This window comes from Neofelis nebulosa, chromosome 12 (assembly GCF_028018385.1).
Source record: "Neofelis nebulosa isolate mNeoNeb1 chromosome 12, mNeoNeb1.pri, whole genome shotgun sequence".
In the NCBI taxonomy this organism is placed as follows: Eukaryota; Metazoa; Chordata; class Mammalia; order Carnivora; family Felidae; genus Neofelis; species Neofelis nebulosa.
In genome coordinates this window covers 10,869,042-10,886,023 of record NC_080793.1, presented here as the reverse complement: position 1 = coordinate 10,886,023, position 16,982 = coordinate 10,869,042, and the positions used below count along the sequence as shown (strand labels likewise).

Sequence of the window (16,982 nt, the reverse complement as noted above, 5' to 3'; positions counted from 1 at the left end):
ACAAATATTCCTTTCAAGGTATGGAGCTGAAAGGCAGGAGGGCTTTGCCTGTTTCCAGGACCTCTGAGACTTTTATTCAGCACTTATTTCCCAGTGTAAGAGTCTGGACCTTTAGCACCTGAGATTAAGAAGTATCATAGTGGGGCGCCTGGGTGGCTCAGTTGGTTGGGCGGCCAACTTCGGCTCAGGTCATGATCTCGCGGTCTGTGAGTTCGAGCCCCGTGTCGGGCTCTGTGCTGACAGCTCAGAGCCTGGAGCCTGTTTCAGATTCTGTGTCTCCCTCTCTCTGTGACCCTCCCCCGTTCATGCTCTGTCTCCGTCTCAAAAATAAATAAACGTTAAAAAAAATTAAAAAAAAAAAAGTATCATAGTCTGGCAATATTTTTTTTTATCTATAGACACAGTTCAATGAAAAGCATTTGAAACAATAAAAACGAGTCATACTTCTTGAACTATTAACCTTTATCAAAAACAGTACAATTAGGGGTGCCTGGCTGGCTCTGTCAGTAGAGCATGCAACTCTTGATCTCCAGGTTCTAAGTTTTAGCCCCACGCTGGGTATAGAGATTAATGTGGTTTGAAGTATTGGGTTTTGGAGCCCACAGCCAAGAAAGAATTCTTGAGATGTCTTCAGTGCAAAAAGGTGGTTTTATTAAAGCACAGGGACAGGACCTGCAGGCAGAGTTGCACTGGGATTGCGAGGAGTGACGGATTACACACTTGGGAGCTGGGGGAGGTAAAGGCGAGGGGAAGTTTTGGAAAGGATTTTCATATGCTAAGAGCCTCACAGGATCCTGGAGACCTACCTGTGGTCAAGCTAAGGTTGTTTTACCCTCCAGCAAAGTATTAATTGGGTTTCTGGTAGAATGCAGTACTTTGCCTGCCTCAAGTATTTGTTAATGGGCTCCAAGTTATAAGGAAATTTAATTTTATCTACATTTCCTTTTGCCTGTTTCCCACATAAGAGATTACTTAAAATCTTAAGCAACAACAACAAAAAAGTACAACTCTATGAAAACAAAGACCCAATTTAATCTAAGGTTAAGGCCTATTAACAGAATCCCTCAGCCAACAGCCCACTCAATCTTGGCACCACAAAGTCATTCTTGACTCTGCACTACGTCCCCCCAGCCCCATCTTTCCCCATCTCCTACTCTGGGGATTCAGCTTTCCATCAGAATGTGCCTTTCCAGCCAGCACCGGCTTCTCAGCCCCCAGGACCTCGCCCTTCCTGTCAGCATGGGGACCACAGGGTCATGTCCCTCACCTCCCACCCACCAGGCCAATGTGACTGCTACACCCGAGGTTGCCTAGTCCAAATATTTTCATTGTCTTGTCTGTCTTCTGGATACACTTTAAACGTCTGTAAAGTCTCCCAATTAACAATAGAATCACTACGTACAAAGCAGAGGCGACTTCCTCCGAGCAAAGTGGTGGCGTTCAAGGCTCCTAAGATCGTAGAATTAGGATCCCCCTCCCCGCCTGCCCCCCCATTCCGTCACTTCCAGAGGTAGAACTACTACTCATCCCTCAGCTCGAAGGTTTTTTTCTCAAAGAAGCCTGCCCAGCACCCGACAGCCAGGAGCCTTATCCTCAGGGCCCCGTGCCGCACCCCCCCTCCCCCCCGCGTCCGCGGCTATGCCGCGCAGGCCCCTTCCAAGGCCAGGGGCTCTTCGGATTCAGGAGAAGCCGAAGAAGGAGCGCAGTTATAGCGTCCACGATGTTGGGACCTGTGTGGGGACAGGGCGCCCACTCAGACAGCAAGACTGGGGCTCCCCGAAGATGAAAGTCCCGCTGAAGGCCGTGGGAACGACTATAAGGTGGATTCTCCAGCGCTTCCAGCCAGTCTCCTACAGGGCTCCGCCCCTCCCGCCCACCGGCACTTCCGGTTCCGGCGTGGCCCGGAAGTGGGCGGACAGCGGCGTCTGCGCGCGGAGGAGGTGGAGGAGGCGCCCGGCGGCCGCTTCCCGCCCCCGAGCCTGAGCCGGTGCCGAACGGAGTAGAGCCGAGGTCGGACCCGGAGAGGAGCCGGCTGAGCGGGCGCTGAGCGGCGGCCGCCATGGCCCGGAACACGCTGTCCTCGCGCTTCCGTCGGGTGGACATCGACGAGTTTGACGAGAACAAATTCGTGGACGAGCAGGAGGAGGCGGCGGCGGCGGCGGCCGAGCCAGGCCCGGACCCTAGCGAGGTGGACGGCCTTCTGCGGCAATATCCTTAACCGGCGCGGCGGGCCGCGCTCCCCTCAGGCGGGCCTCCCTACTCCTCTCACCCCGGGGCCCCTGAGGTCCGTCTCACAAGTCCCTTCCGATCCGGCTCCCCTCGAACCGGGTTCCCTCAGCCCGGTATCCCCCACCGCCTTCCCTCCGACCCGGGCTCCGGCCCTCGGAGGTTCCCCCAGCAGCGTGGCTCCACGAGGCCCCTAGACCCTGGTGGACCCGCCGGCTCGCCAGGCTCCGAGGCACGCCCGACTCGCCTGCCGCCCGCAGGCCGGCCCCGCACTCCTCCGCGAGGCCTGCCCTCGTCTCCCCCGGTGTCCTCATCCCCTCTGACTGACCGTGGCTTGGGCTCCCTATCACTCCGTCCCTCCCTTGCAGGAAATGGGGCCATTCTCGAGCTTGATGGGAGGGAGGGGCAGAGGTGAGCCCCCGCTGAGTAATTGAGCAGCCTGGGTGGCTCCTGGGCACTGTCCTCTTGGGCCGGATTGCAGCACCACCGGAAAATAGGTGGGTGGATGGCTGTGGGGAAGAAGGGACCCAAGGGGGAGCGAAGGCTGCAGCCCTAGCCCAGCCCTGAGGTCAGAGATTGTGCACCTCCGACCCCAGAATCCATCTGACCCTCCAGGTTAATGCCACTGTTTTGCACCTGTCCTCAGTTTCCTATGAACACCTTGAGCTGTGGACCTTGATGGTCTCAGCCACGTTCAACAAGTGAGTTTTGGCTTCCTACCCGCAATAGCCTTCTTGTGCAGGAAGCAGTGGGAAAAACTAGTAGTTTAGAGCGAAGAAAAACCAGACAGTATGAAGTGAAATGTAAAAGTAGAGCCTCATGACTGGAAATGACTATTCCTGTGACCACAGAGAACAAGCATTTAGAAAACAAGATTAAAAATAGAGGTGGTTGTCACAGCCCGCTGGGTCCCTTAGCAGTTTGAGCACAGGAAACTGACTTATTCTCACAGGAAGGATTTTTCTTTATTCAAATGGTGTTACAGGAAGTGCCTGCCCCTCCCCCACACTTGCCAGGGCAGGGTTGGAGGCTCATGCTGTATATAAATCAGATTCTGAGTGTTTAATCAGTTGACTCAGCTTGGGAAGTCAGGCCCGTGGACTACCTTAGGGAGGAGTCCTGCAGTGTTCCTCCAACGTGCCTTTGAAACAAAAACCTTCAGACTTTCTTTGTTTGAACAGGAATGTGTTTTCAAAGGTGGGGATTCAAACTTGTATTTCCTGCCCCATCAGGATCACCCTGTTTACCCCATTGGTGAATCGGGGTCATGAGAAGGACCCCTCATGAGGGAAGATTGATTCTGCGTTCTGATGCAGAACCTGGCTCATGGGCAGGCAATGCCAAAAAGACTCCCAGGGTCAGGCGTGTGGCCGAGAACTATGTACAGATGGGGAGAACAAGGTCTGGTTATCTGAGGTGTTGGTCCTGATGCTGCAGGGACTTGTTGAAAGTCCTCTCTTGCTATGCCCCTAATGATAGGTTTCTTGAGGCTGCTTGGAGGCCTAGGTTTAGCACATCCAGTGGGTGCAGTTTCTCCACTAGTGGCTGTGTCAGAAACCTTGTTACCATGGACAGTATACCTCTTGGGATTGGGGAAAGGGAGGTTAGCAATGAGAACTGAAATCCTGGCAGATGTGGGGCCCAGGGAAGGAGGAGGAAGGAGAACTAGTATTTACTGAGTCCCTATCATGTGCCAGATATTGGACTTAGAGTGATATTACTGAGTTTAAACTATAGAACAGGCTTCTAATAGAAGAGTCTTAGAACAAAGTCCAGAGGAAGGGGTAGAGGTTGGTTGATTGGAGTGGGGAAATGTAGGGAGGAGGAGGAGGAGGAGGCCTGTCCTACTGCTGCATAGGGAATTGAGTCATGGTAGGGAATCAGGCAGATGAAGTAGAACATGGGCTGTGTATCAATGCAAACCTCACTCTGTCATGCTATAGCTATGTGACCTCACACCTTCTCTGAACCTCAGCATCCTCTTCTGTGAAAAGGAGGGGAACCATGCTGGCCTTACAGGTTCCACGGGAGCATCACGGAACAACATTGCAAAAAACTTCACAGTACTGGGCACACAGAGAGTGCCCTAGACATGCAGCTTGGGTCTGTGGGTAGAGTGACAGCAGGGGATTAGAGAAAGAGCTTGGCTTTGGAGTTGGGCATCCTTGGGTTTGAAGGCTGGCTGGACAGCTTAACTTTGTGACCCTGGGCAGGTCATTTCCCTTTTCTGAGCTTCAAATCCATTGCCTTCCAAGTGAGAATAATGATTCTTGTCACAGAGGGTTGATAGCAGTAATGAGAGGACATGTGAAAGCACCTGGTACAGGATAAGGATTTTAAAGTCTTCCTTCCTTTTCTTCCTCACTGAAGAACTTTCTGGTCCTCAGGAACAGGTCCAAAGCAATGGTTTTGAGCAGTTTTGCACTCTTTCTTCCCCCTGAAGAAATTTGGCATTGTTTGGAGACACTTTGATTATCACAACTTGGAAATCCTGCTGGGATCTAGTGGGTAGCAGCCAGGGATGCTGCTAAATATTGTGTGATGCACAGGGCAGACCTCACATCAATCATGTGGTCTAGAATGTTAATGCTGTGGTTGAGGAGCCCTGATCTAGAGGAGACAAGGGGGCACATTCCCCAGCCTGTTCTCTAAGCTGAGCACTGAGGCCAGCTGGATAAATACCGTGCCCTCCCTCCTCCCCAGAACTCCCAAAGCTGCTAAAGGCCCTCCACCCATCAACATCTATAGCGAATGCTTGGTAGGTTGGCACTACAGAGGTAACTAAAGGGTGACTCTTTTTGCCCCTGGGGACTAGTTACCCTGACCTTCCCCATCCATCTCCTGAGTGATTTTGTTTGCCAGCCATGCTGGTTAGCAAAGAGAGCCAGCCTACATTTCTTTAAGCTTCTGAGACTCTGCTCATTGTTCTGGGACGCCAAATCAGAACTGTTCTCTAAGGTAGAAGTTATCAGTGGCTGGTACCAGACTGGCCTTTGCTTGGCTGAGGGAAAGGAATTCCAAAGCCAACAGGTATAGGGGGTGGGCCGTCTGTCCATTGTGGAAGGTGGATCAGGGCCCAGCAGGGGCCCGGGGAGCTCAGCCAGAGTGGCTCCTGAGTGGTGTGGGCCCAGCTCCGTCAAGATGGAGCCCACACTAGGGAAGATGGGACTAGGCGTTGCTCCGGAGTCTCTGTCTGTTCACACGTAGGTATCACTGCATGAACAGGAGTAGAGACCTGATTGGGTAGAAGCCATTCCTTGTTCTATTTTTGAAGCTTTTTGGCTGAAGCCAGTGTTTCAGATGAGGAAATGAAAGTTGGCTGATGTAATTCAGTTTAAAATAGGTGTCACCTTTGGGGACCTAACCCAGATTGTCATTTTCTTTTGAGTGTGGTATATCTGGAACTCGGCAAAGAAGGTGTCAGGATTGCAACTAAGGTTGCGGGGAGGGGAGAGGATCAACTCCTATTTGGGGGAAAAGCTTCTTTTAGATTAATAAATCTCCCTCCTAGGAGCAGCTGGGACCTCACAGACCTAAGTAGGTCTTAGAAGATAGAAATTTTAGGGGCGCCTGGGTGGCTCAGTCGGTTGAGCGTCCGACTTCAGCTCAGGTCACGATCTCGCGGTCCGTGAGTTCGAGCCCCGCGTCGGGCTCTGGGCTGACGGCTCGGAGCCTGGAGCCTGCAGCCTGCTTCCGATTCTGTGTCTCCCTCTCTCTCTGCCCCTCCCCCGTTCATGCTCTGTCTCTCTCTGCCTCAAAAATAAATTAAAAACGTTAAAAAAAAAATTAAAAAAAAAAAGAAATTTTAGCACATCTTAATTTCTTTAGCAGTTTAACTGAGAAAACGTTGGATTAAGAGCGGATCTCCGTTTGTGCCTTCATTCTTCTCTTTGAGAATGAGAAGATGAGAATGGTAGCCGCGCACTGTTGTCAGGACCCAGTGGGGCAGACGTGGTGCCCAGGACCAAGCAGTTGTAAGCAAGCTCCGTCAGGTTTTGCTGCAGGTCACCCCAAGAGGGCACTTGTTTCCAGGGAGGGAAGGAGTGTCCAAATGTGTTTTAGGGGGCGGCAGAAGGAGGGGCTCGCACTGTTGGCAGAGGTGTCCTCTCCTCTCTGTGGCTCAGGAAAGCCACAGGCTACTCTCTGAAGGGGCTGTGGCCACCTGGAAGCTGCGGTGGGAGGTGGGTGAATGTGGACATCTCTTGACTCCTTCCTCCCTTGAGCTGTTTTTGAAATGAGTTCATTAATAACAGTGTGAACATGCTTGAGCCTAGCCATCCTTAACTGGTGGTGATGCACAGGGGACATGCTTCGGGCATTCCATGCAGCCTTGCGGAACTCTCCCGTCAACACCAAGAATCAGGCCGTGAAGGTAAAGGGGGCTCTGCTGCAGCTTTGCCGGGTGGTGTTGGGACCAGGGTTGTGGTTGTCCGTGTCCCCAGCTGAGCGTGACTTCCACGGGGCTTCAGACAGCATCTATTTAGTGTTAGCATCAGTGAGTTTCTACTAAGGGAGTGGGTTGGCACTGGGCAGTGCTTCCATGGAAGCCTCCTGGCTGGCACTCGTGACATCAAAGCTGTCGGTGTTTATAGTAAAAGCTCCCCAAAGAAACATTCACTTCTCCCCAGAGCCTCACGGGGTGAGAAGTCGGCCCAGCCCTTGCTGCTTAGCAAAACTATAAATTAGCATGCCACATGGGACTTAGCAGTTTCTGCTTTAAAGGTTATCGAATAGGGTTTATTTGCATAAGTATTTTCAGTGCTTTTAAAATTTCCTGCCTTTTAAAAACAAGGTGAGAAGATACATTTGTGTTTACTGCATCACAGCTGTTTAGAAGCTGTCTAAAATTTGGTCCAGGGAAAGGGGTCTCTCTCAAGCTGGGGTTTTGCTGTCTTGTCACAGCATCTTGATGTAATCAATGGCTGCACCTCTCAGGCAGAGGGAAGTGGCTTCTGTGTTACTGGGGTGAATGCAGAGGGAAACTGCAGCCTGGTACACCTGTTCAGAAAGTAGATCTCCACAGTTAGGATCTTGTGAAATCTGAGGCTTTGCAGGTATGCTTCTCTCTGACAAACCACTTACTCCCCCAAAATAAGTGGGATAACTTATTAGCATGAATAAGGGATACTTGAAATTTAAATCAATAAAGGTATTTCAACCCACTTAGTTTTTAACCATCCCAGACAAATTAGAAATTGGGCAGTGTTTCTAAGAGTTCTGACCACTTGGTTTGGTATTTCTGTGCCGGTCTTGGAGGACATGGATGTGCCTGGGCTGTGGGTCTGGGTGTCACTCCCTTTCTCTTTCCTTTATAGGAACGAGCCCAGGGCGTGGTGCTGAAAGTGCTTACAAATTTTAAGAGCAGTGAAATTGAGCAGGCTGTGCAGTCACTGGACAGAAATGGCATTGACTTGCTAATGAAGTACATTTATAAAGGGTTTGAGAAGCCCACAGAAAACAGCAGTGCGGTGTTACTCCAATGGCATGAAAAGGTAGGTGAACACACTGCTCATGAGGGCAGCTCACGGACTCGCCCCAGTTCTAGGGTTCAGATCCGCGGGCTAGAGCTCCCACAATAACATAGGACAGTCTGATTGTCATAATAATAAGGGGCCACGCCTAAAGCAACCTGGGACATCTGATCACTTCTCCCGTGGAAGCACTTGGTAGGGGTTCACTGTCTCTGGTAATTGCAATTACTTTAGCTGCTGATTTATGCCGGGCATGTCGTGGGGACAGGTGACTTGGCATGGGAAGAGGGACAGGGAGTCCCAGGTGGGAGGGAGGCAGGCTTGAAGCCGGGGCTTCATAAGACTTTAGTGGAGGCAGCTGCTTTGCATTGGTGGAGGTGGCGGTTGGGGGGCTCTTAAGGATGCAGGCTGAGCCCCTCGCTAACTCTAGGGGCTTCCTGCTGTGCTGCAGCTTCACTAGGCCAGAGAAGGCAGTGGCAGAAACCTGAATGTTTACTTAACGGGGCCTGCATCCACCTGAAGCATAAAAAGCTGTGCCTGTCCTTTGTTCAGGTCGTTAGAAGAGCAAGCCGTTTCATCTAGCCCGTGTCCTGCCTATGCACCAATGTCCCCCTGCCCTGTAGAACTACAGGAAGCTCGCTTATCAGTATAGGAGACCAGGCTATTCCCAACACGGTATCTAAAACTCTCCATAAAGGTTTTGAGGGGTCAGCCACTTGGGCAGCCTTGGTGCTGTGCTGTGCCGCAGTGGTGGCCTTTGGTCCTGCTGTGGGGTGTGCTGTGCCTGCTCCGTCGGGAGGTGAACTCCTGGGCTTGGTGGGGGTAGCTCTGGTACTCGGGAGCTGAGCAAGCCCTCTGTGTGGTGGGGAGGCCAGGCCCTTTGGTCCCTTTAAGGCAACTTGGTGCCGAGCCCTGCTGGCATTTCTAAGGAGGCCTCAGGGAGGCAGCTATAATGAGCTCGTGTCTATTTAAGTGTCTAGGGCAGTACCGGCAGGCCGGAAACAGCTTGTCAAAAAGGGAAACTTGGGGGGCTGTGCTGTGTATGTGCTTGGTAACAGTGTTCTCAAGCCCAGCTCTGCTGTCTCGAGCTAGCAGCTCTTCGGGACCCCTGGCTCCAGGACAGGGCTCCACGCCTAGAATGGGGGCTCTCTCGTCACCTCCTTAACTGTGCTGTTGCAGGAACCCTTTTTCGAGAGGGTCTGTGACGCGGTGGGACCTAGGTCTGGGAATGTGCTTGGTCCCTTCTTCCCTGGCAAGCCAGGCTCCCACGTGGCCAGCCATGTCTCATTTCACTCCTTTCCTTTTCCTGCCCCCACAGGCATTAGCAGTAGGAGGACTAGGCTCCATTATAAGAGTTCTTACAGCAAGAAAGACTGTTTAAAAAAAAAAAAAAAAAAAAGGACTCATGTTACCTTGAGAAGAATTTTGGATGCACAGGCTGATGAAGAAGGGATTGACAATGGACCATCTTCCTAGGAACTCCCAGCTAAACTATTTCAGGACATGCATCAGCTGAAGTGTATTTTATTTTCAAGGTGGAGGGAGAAATCGTCTGTTTCCTAAATCCTTTGCAGGATCTGATAGTCTATGCCTTTGTCCACAAGTAACACAGAACTGACATTGTAACTGTCTCCTGGAGTGGCTGGCCAGCGTTGGTCAGGTGTACCTGTGTGCTCTGCCTCTTTAAAATGGGGAAGGGACGACTTGGGCAGGTACAGATCCAAGGGCTGTGGTAAAAGGGAGAGCTTGTTTTTTTGAAGTAGTAAAAACTTCAAGGGTTTGTACAGACATCCCGTCTTCCCAGAGAAGACGGGCTCTCTTGGGTTCATTGTAAAGTGCCTGCTGCATCAATAAAGCTCTTGGCTTATTAGTATGTACTTTGCGGTGTGTTTCATGTATGTAAAATGAGTAATGAATGGGACGGAAACGAATGAGAACTGATGTGGAGGGGTGGGCGTGTCCCTGGGGCGCTGTCCCCAGGGAGTGAGCATGGCGGTCCAGCCCTCTTGCCACAGCAGGACCTCAGGCCTGGGTCGGCACTGCTGGCTGCTATGGAGAGAGATTTTGCCGAATAACTATTTATTGGTTTTACTCCTTTTGATTTGTATGTAATTTTGGAGCTTATTTAATTTAATAAAGTGCCGAACATTCAATAATTGGTCTAGGCTTCCAAAGTCTTTAGTTTGTGTGACTGCACTTGGAATCTTTTGGGAGCGCGCCCCAGAAAGGCCCGGTCACCATCTCCTGACTCTGACTTGGGCTTGTGGCAGGAACACTCTTAAACAAGTTTTTTTGCTTTTATCCTTTTTGTTTTGTTTTGAGAGAGCGAGCGAGCGAGCAGTGGAGGGACAAAGAGAGAAGGAGACAGGATCTGAAGTGGGCTCTGTGCTGACAGCAGAGAGCCAGATGTGGGGCTTCAGCTCACAAACTGTGAGATCATGACCTGAGCTGAAGTCAGATGCCTAACTGAGCCACCCAGGCGCCCCATTAAACAAGTTCTTTTAAAGGATTAAAAGCCAGAAACAGGTAGCAATCAGTCTATACAAAAGGAACATTTTGTTCCCTATAACCACTAACAGCCAGCTTCTTTGAAGAGCGAAGAGGTCTTTCTGGCCTTCTTTCTGGCCTTTTTAGCACGTGTAACTGCAGTCTGCATTCTATTAAAGGACCCCATTGAGATTTCTGAAGCTCTTCCTGGTCCTGTGGGCCTTGTCGATAGACATTGACCAAAGTGACACAATCCTTTCAATTCCTCTGCAGAAGCTCCACTGTTCTGGGAGGTAGGACTAGGCTGCAGGTTTCATTACACATACTTAAACCTAATCTGGGGAGATTCTGAAAGAAAGGCTCTACAGCCATCACCCCACCCCCGCAGTCCCCTTCCCTTTTTTACTTACTAGGTTACTGGTTTAGCATAAAAGGATATCCTCAGAAACAGCCAGATGGAAGAGATGCATAGGGAACTTGGGAAAGGGCATGGAGCTTCCATGCTCTCTGAGCGTGCCATTCTCCCCACATCTCTGTGCTCCCACCTGGAAGCTCTGTACTGTAGTCTCTGAAGTTCGCCTTGAAGTATTAAATATGAGACACAATGTACTAAATTTCATTAGACTATCAAGTAAAACCCACTGTAGTTGCATCTGGATTAAAGAGCTTTAATCAAAAAGTGACACCACAAATGAATTTTCTACAGCAGTCTTAGATAATACAGTTCCTATTTACAACCGGAGAGAAATCCAAATCCAATGCTCATATAAAGGGCTATACATACTGTCTATCACAGAACTTTTTATACAAGTGAAAGTGCATTAAATCACTTAGAATATTTACTCCACTCTTCCTCTTAAAGCTGAAGGAAATTCAACATGCAGGAGGAAAGCCTGGTCAGAATGAGTCCTCCCGAGGCAAGTATAGGCCGAGTGATGGGTCCCACGACTACACCTAAAGCTGCCGGGGACGTGGCTGGGGCAGGGTGAGACCAGCTCAAGGGCTGGAGAGGCCACGGCAGAGTGGGACGGGGCTCCCGCCGCCGTGTGGTAGCCGTCTGGTGAGCCCTGGATCGCCCAATCTTGGGGAGTCTCCTGGAAAAGCTAAGAAAAGGTACCTGTTCTCCAAATTACAGAACGGAAGGCATTCCTATTGTGTGTCCCCACCAGGTAAGTGGAAAAGATATTCTCCACGAGGGAAAGCCATCTGCGGGGAGGAGCCACGGGAGGAGGTAGGTAACTGGAGAATGGGCCACTGGGTGGCAGACAGCCTGGCTGGGATGAGGGTGACGCTGCCCTTGCTTGGTCCAGGTCTGTGGAAATGTACTAGGTTAACTCCGCAAATCCGTGTTTCGCCGTGAGACAGATTTTATAGATTATAACCCTAAGCATTTTTGAGAAACATCATTGGATAACTGACAATAGATTTTAGGAGCTCCAGTTATTAACTTATTTTATTTAGCCGGTAAAACTTTTGTCAAACGAAATCAACAGTTTCCCTTTAGATTCCATGCTGTGGACTATCCAGGGCAAGCATATTCCCCTTTCCTTAATAATAATGAGAGTTTTTAAAGGTCCCTACCCGAGCCATCTGCACGCCATCAAGTCCTGTAGCCGTCTGGGGCCGTCTGGATGCCATATATGGGTGTAGTGTCATCCTAAGTATACAGGGGCAGCGTTAGGGAGAGAGACGGTAGCTGCACGTACAAGGCAGACCGCTTCCCATGTTTTGGTCAAGAACCGGGAGGGGGGCGGGGGGCGGGGGGCAGCTGTTGCTTCCTCCGAGCGGAGCAGACTGTCCAGGCTGTCCTTAACCGTAGCGAACGTGTGATTAGCATTTGCTCCGTCTTACAACACGGAATTAAGAGCAAAGCAAATGAAATACCACCACTGCTTCAGAGGGAAGCAGAGACCACAGAATGCTGCGGTGAAATTAAAAAAGGGAAAGGAATCCCAATTTTAGAAATAATTTCCTCTTGATGCTCTGATTTGCCTTTAAGAACACCAGTTAAATGGATTTTATAATACAGAGACATGTTTATAATAGCGAAGAATCTTAGCTATAAAAAATAGTTTAAAATGGTTTACCAGCAACCTATCCAAGACAAGTACATTCATTAAAAAGGCAATTGAGTGTATTTGGTGCTAAGGATCTTTTTTTTTTTTTTTTAAATATATCTGCTAGTTTTCTTCAGGAAAATGAGATACTGTCAGAAAGTTGCATATTCATTAATCCACACTGGCCCCAGAGTACCTTAAAGATGTACACATCTGAAGTTCTGGGTGGTCTGACAAACAGGGTGAGATAATGTTTTCTTGAGAGGAAGGGTTAAAAAGCCTCGTCTAACTCATCTGAACCCAAACATGCTGACGGGGAAGGGGAATTCTTAAAAGCCACCCCCAACGAGCTGGCTGGCTGTGGCAGAAGCAGGTGGGTCTGGCCTGCCGGGCACCATTTCAAAGGGCTGTCTTTCCGTCCAGCGTCAGCACTCCGTGGTGGGCCGGGTGCCTCCTCTCTGCCCGATGCCGCCGGCTTCAGCTTCAAGTGCTGACGTGAACAGTTAGAGGGTTCAGGTGCAGACGGGTGCTGGCCAGAGCTGGGAGTTTAGCAGCCCTGTGGAAACGTGGGTAGTGCCAGGACCCTCCCGTTTGGTGAGCACAATGACACAGGATCCGCCACCTCCTGAGCTTCAGATCAGTCTGTCGGGAAGGGGGCCTTAAGTCTTGTAAACAATGCTCTGACGCTTGTACAAAATACTGCGGTTACAGTGATTAAAAACCCACCCAGACTGGTGTGTCAGTGTTCTTTTCACAGAAAAAGTGTCATCGCATGGAGATCCATCTGCCGGATTTCCACCTAGGACCACGGGATCCGAGGGTTGGAGATGGACGGCCGGATGCTGCCCTTGGGAGCTGGCTTGGACCCAAACCACGACATCTGCGTTGGAAGCAGAGAGGGCTTCTGAGCATCGGGACTAGGTGCAGAGGAAGCTGAAAGCGCCCCCTCCCTGTCCCGCAAGCACCCAGCGAAGATGCTGGACGTGGCAACCCGTCTACGGGGCCCAGAGCCCATTCTAAGTATGGGAGGGACGCAGGAGGAAACAGAGTTGACAAGAACAAGGTAGTGGAATTGTACCTAATTCTTCCAGAAAATATTTTTTCCTTCTATAAATTCTGAATATTTTATTTTTTAGTTTTTAAACTTTTTTCGTGTTTATTATTTGTTTTTTGAGAGAGACAGAGAAAGAGCAGGGGTGGGGGGCAGAGAGAGGGAGACACTCCGAAGCAGGCTCCAGGCTCTGAGCTTTCAGCACAGAGCCCGACATGGTGCTCAAACCCACAAACCGTGAGACCATGACCCGAGCCGAAGTTGGACACTCAACCAACTGAGCCACCCAGGTTTCTTTCTTCTCTTTTTCTTCCTCCCTCCCTCCCTTCCTCCCTTCCTCCCTTCTTTCTTCCTCTTTCTCTCTCTTTTTCTTTGAGAGAGCGAGCGAACATGCGAGCGAGTGTGCGCAGTGAAGGAGGGGCAGAGAGAAGGAGAGACGGAATTCCAAGCAGGCTCCACGCTGTCAGTGCAGAGCCTGATGTGGGGCTTGAACTCACGAACTGTGAGGTCATGACCTGAGCCAAGATCAAGAGTCGGACACTTAACCGACTGTGCCACCCAGGCGCCCCTGAATATTTTATTTAAAAAAAAATCTGGACGTTGGGCCAGACCTGGGGCTGTTGACGTTAATGACATCAGTGAAAGTGCGGTGGACACATAAGGCCTGTCGGTGGGCACCGCGCAGACGCGTGTGCACAAGGCACGTCCTCAGTAAATACGGCCCAACAGGAGTCCACTATCCAGTAGCACTTTCTTGGCAGACGATGCAGCTGTGGATGGGCTCGCCCGCCAGTGCTGGGATTACTAGCTAGTTCCTAAGAACCAGACAGCAGGCCAGGGAACCCTACCTTATACTCCAGGGTTTCTTTGAGCATGTTCTCTTCCTCTTGTGAGAAGTTCAGCAACACTGACACAGCTTTTATAAGGTGAAAAGCCTGAAACAAAGTTGAGTTTTGCTGCCACGGGCCCTGGGGTGGTGGACGGTGGGGGAGGATCAGGGGGCTTAGCTGGAGCACTCCCTGGGTCTCTTCCCGGTGTGTGCTCCCCACGGGTTAGCAAGGACCACGTGGAGGGGGACGTTGGGCTTCCTCGGGTCTGACGACAACGACAGACTTTTCTCCCCTCCATCTTTTCCTCTGGGAACCGGCAAGATCCCCAGGACATCCACGGCGGCCACCCTGCCCTTCAGCAGGATGCGGGAGTGCGGGGCAGACCGTTCCCGGACTGCAGCCTCAGCCTCCAACCCGCGCGGCCTCCCCGGAGCGGACTCCCTTCTTGGCCCCCACCTGCCGGCTGCACCGTCAGCAGGTCAGTGCCAGCTGGAGAAATAACCGTTACGTGTCCACACTGGTGGCCAAATGGGAACGTAGGAGAGGAAGAAAGCAATGTACTTGGTGGGAAGCCACACGAGGCTTGGACAAAGGAACCAGACGCTCCGGACCCAAAAGGCAACTCAGAAACCCTTTACCTCAGACTCTCGACAGGACATGAATTTTAAAACCACGTGCTTAAGGTACTCAAAGTTGATCTCGCGGGCATCAGTCAGGTCAGCATTATTCGTGACGGAAGGAGCCATGTTGGGCATCTCGGGGCCAGGCTTCTCTCGGACCTCAAAGAGCTCACTGTCGGGTCTGATTTTCTAAAAACCCAATGGAAAGATGCTGTGCCAAACCCCTCAAGACAGGTCTGAAAATCACCCGGGAGAGTCACCCGGCTTGCGCTGCGCTCACCCGCTGTTCCTTGGCCTCACCTGCACCACAGTAGGGTGAAAGGGCCCCCGCTGGGAAGGAAGTGCCTGAAGAAGGCTCAGCAACCCCCCTCCCCCCCACCGGCAGACGGGGCGGCCTGAGAGGAAGGAGGGGGTTGTCTGGGAAAGTTCGGACGATCCCCGTCCCGGTGTCAGGATGTCTGTGGGGCAGCGAGCACCCCAAACTGGGCAGAGGTGCCGCTCTCCTGTCTGGGCCCGGCGCTCTGCTGCTCACCTGCGGCGCACAGGTCGCTGACTTCTCAGCCCACAGACGGGCTTGGAGAAGAACCGCACGTGCCCCGAGTCACACAGTTACTTTTCAGAGACAGGTTCGAGCTGGCAGGGCTACCATCCCACCAGCCAACATCTGGCTTCCCAGAGACCTCGCAATCAACCGGTGCGGGGAGAGCATTGTCAAGCGGCGAGGGAACCCGGGAGGGCCAGAGCCAGGAAGGGCACAGGTAGTGGGGAGAAGAGGGGAACTTACCAGTTCCTTCTGGAGAGTCTTTTTGAGTTCCAGCATCCTCTGCTGCATCTGCTTTATGGTCTGAGACAAACCCCGCCCCCCGCAAAAAGCCATCTGTTACATGTACATTCCACCATCTTTAAGGTGCCAAGAACAACAGAACAGCCACCCACCCCCTTGGGACCCTATACACCTGTTATAAGACACTGTCCCGTTTCCTGAGGGGTTCGTGTTGTCACACCTGTGTGCCTCCCGCCCGGGGCCCTCTTCCCTCCTTCTCGCTGCTCTGCACGCACATGCTCTCCGGGCCCCACAAGGGCCACTGAAGCCGTCACATACCCTCTGTGGAGCGCTCGTGCCCCAGGGCTGCCCCGGCCTCCCCACGGGCTCAGCCCTCAGGACTGCTTCAGGTGCCTGCGTCTGGAAACACCTCTGCACAGGAGACTTGTCCTTCAGAATGAGATTTACGTGCTATGATCCCTCACCACTGCTCCGGAAATACCATTTTCAATGCTTATTTGGAACAGTGTAAACGGTCATGGTTTTTCTGTACTTCTCTATTTTATTTTATTTTTAGTGAGTTTAATTAGTATTGAGCTTTAAGTGTAATTTATTACACACTCCGTTAATCACTAAAAAGGCCAACCTCTGTTTTCCCAATGAGAAAATTTACTGTATAATCAGCAATACAGGAAAGAACATTAAACATTTCTCCAAAGTCTCACAAACTTAGTCTTTCCCGTGACCTTCAGGTCTGAGTCACTGATCTTGCACCGAGTAGCTGGAATTGTGAATAGTGTGTGTTTTTCATTTATCACAGTTTTCATAGCTTTCCACGGTTTCCCTAACTTCTTTTTTTTTAAGTAGGCTCTATGCCCAACGTGGGGCTTGAACTCATGACCCTGAGATCAAGAGTCGTGTGCACCACCTACTGAGCCAACTAGGTGCCCCCTTAATTTTAACTTCTAATGTGACAGTAACTCGAGGGGATGCCCCATGCCTTAGGGCGGCACTGAGCCTCCATTTTTGAACACGGCAGTAACAGCAGCTTCCCTTTCTCCAACGTGTGTCCAGTCTCTCGGCAGGACTGAGATGGCTCTGCCACAGACCCAGCTCCCGTCAAGCACATTAAATGGCCTCCAACACATCCCATTTTATAAATGATAATGTGTTGTTTCAATCTGTATTCTCTTGACTGACCACTGGCACTCACCCAAAAGTACATTTGCGATTTTATGTATTTTAAATTTTACCTGATTTTCTAGGATTTTGGTTCACTGATGAACTCATCTAACAAATACTGATTAAATCCCTACTACAGGCAGACGCTGTCCTAGAGGCTGGGGAAAAGCAAGAAGCAAAAGAAGAAATGCTCAGGGGCACGTGGGTGGTTCAGGTGGTTAAGCATCCAACTCTTAATCTCTGCTCAGGTCATGATCTCACGGTTGTGAGATCGAGTCCCACGTCAGACTCCGCA

General features: G+C 51.0%; 2 protein-coding genes across 3 annotated transcripts in view; one reads left to right on the top strand and one right to left on the bottom strand.

Annotated features, from left to right (window-relative positions):
• Positions 1 to 1,922: 1,922 nt before the first annotated feature.
• On the top strand, positions 1,923 to 9,574 carry ARPC5L (actin related protein 2/3 complex subunit 5 like). The gene is made up of 4 exons (XM_058694151.1): positions 1,923 to 2,209; positions 6,527 to 6,598; positions 7,542 to 7,718; positions 9,016 to 9,574. Exons 1-4 carry the CDS (start codon positions 2,060 to 2,062, stop codon positions 9,076 to 9,078), a joined length of 462 nt encoding a protein of 153 aa, XP_058550134.1. The 5' UTR covers positions 1,923 to 2,059; the 3' UTR covers positions 9,079 to 9,574.
• Positions 9,575 to 10,831: 1,257 nt separating this feature from the next.
• Positions 10,832 to 16,982, bottom strand: part of GOLGA1 (golgin A1) — a 49,333-nt gene continuing 43,182 nt past the window's right edge. For both annotated transcript variants that reach the window (XM_058694145.1, XM_058694146.1), the window contains 4 exons: positions 15,527 to 15,586; positions 14,761 to 14,931; positions 14,141 to 14,227; positions 10,832 to 13,121 (listed from right to left, as the gene is read on the bottom strand). In XM_058694145.1, coding sequence (XP_058550128.1) covers positions 13,041 to 13,121; positions 14,141 to 14,227; positions 14,761 to 14,931; positions 15,527 to 15,586 — 399 coding nt within the window. In that variant the 3' untranslated portion in view covers positions 10,832 to 13,040. The remainder of the gene's footprint in view (positions 13,122 to 14,140; positions 14,228 to 14,760; positions 14,932 to 15,526; positions 15,587 to 16,982) is intronic.

Bases quoted from the DNA above. Each gene is read 5' to 3' on its own strand.
- ARPC5L (XM_058694151.1), top strand. From the start codon at position 2,060: ATGGCCCGGAACACGCTGTCCTCGCGCTTCCGTCGGGTGGACATCGAC. The intron at 2,210-6,526 runs TATCCTTAACCG...TGGTGATGCACA, and splicing joins TGGACGGCCTTCTGCGGCAA to GGGGACATGCTTCGGGCATT. The intron at 6,599-7,541 runs GTAAAGGGGGCT...TTTCCTTTATAG, and splicing joins CCAAGAATCAGGCCGTGAAG to GAACGAGCCCAGGGCGTGGT.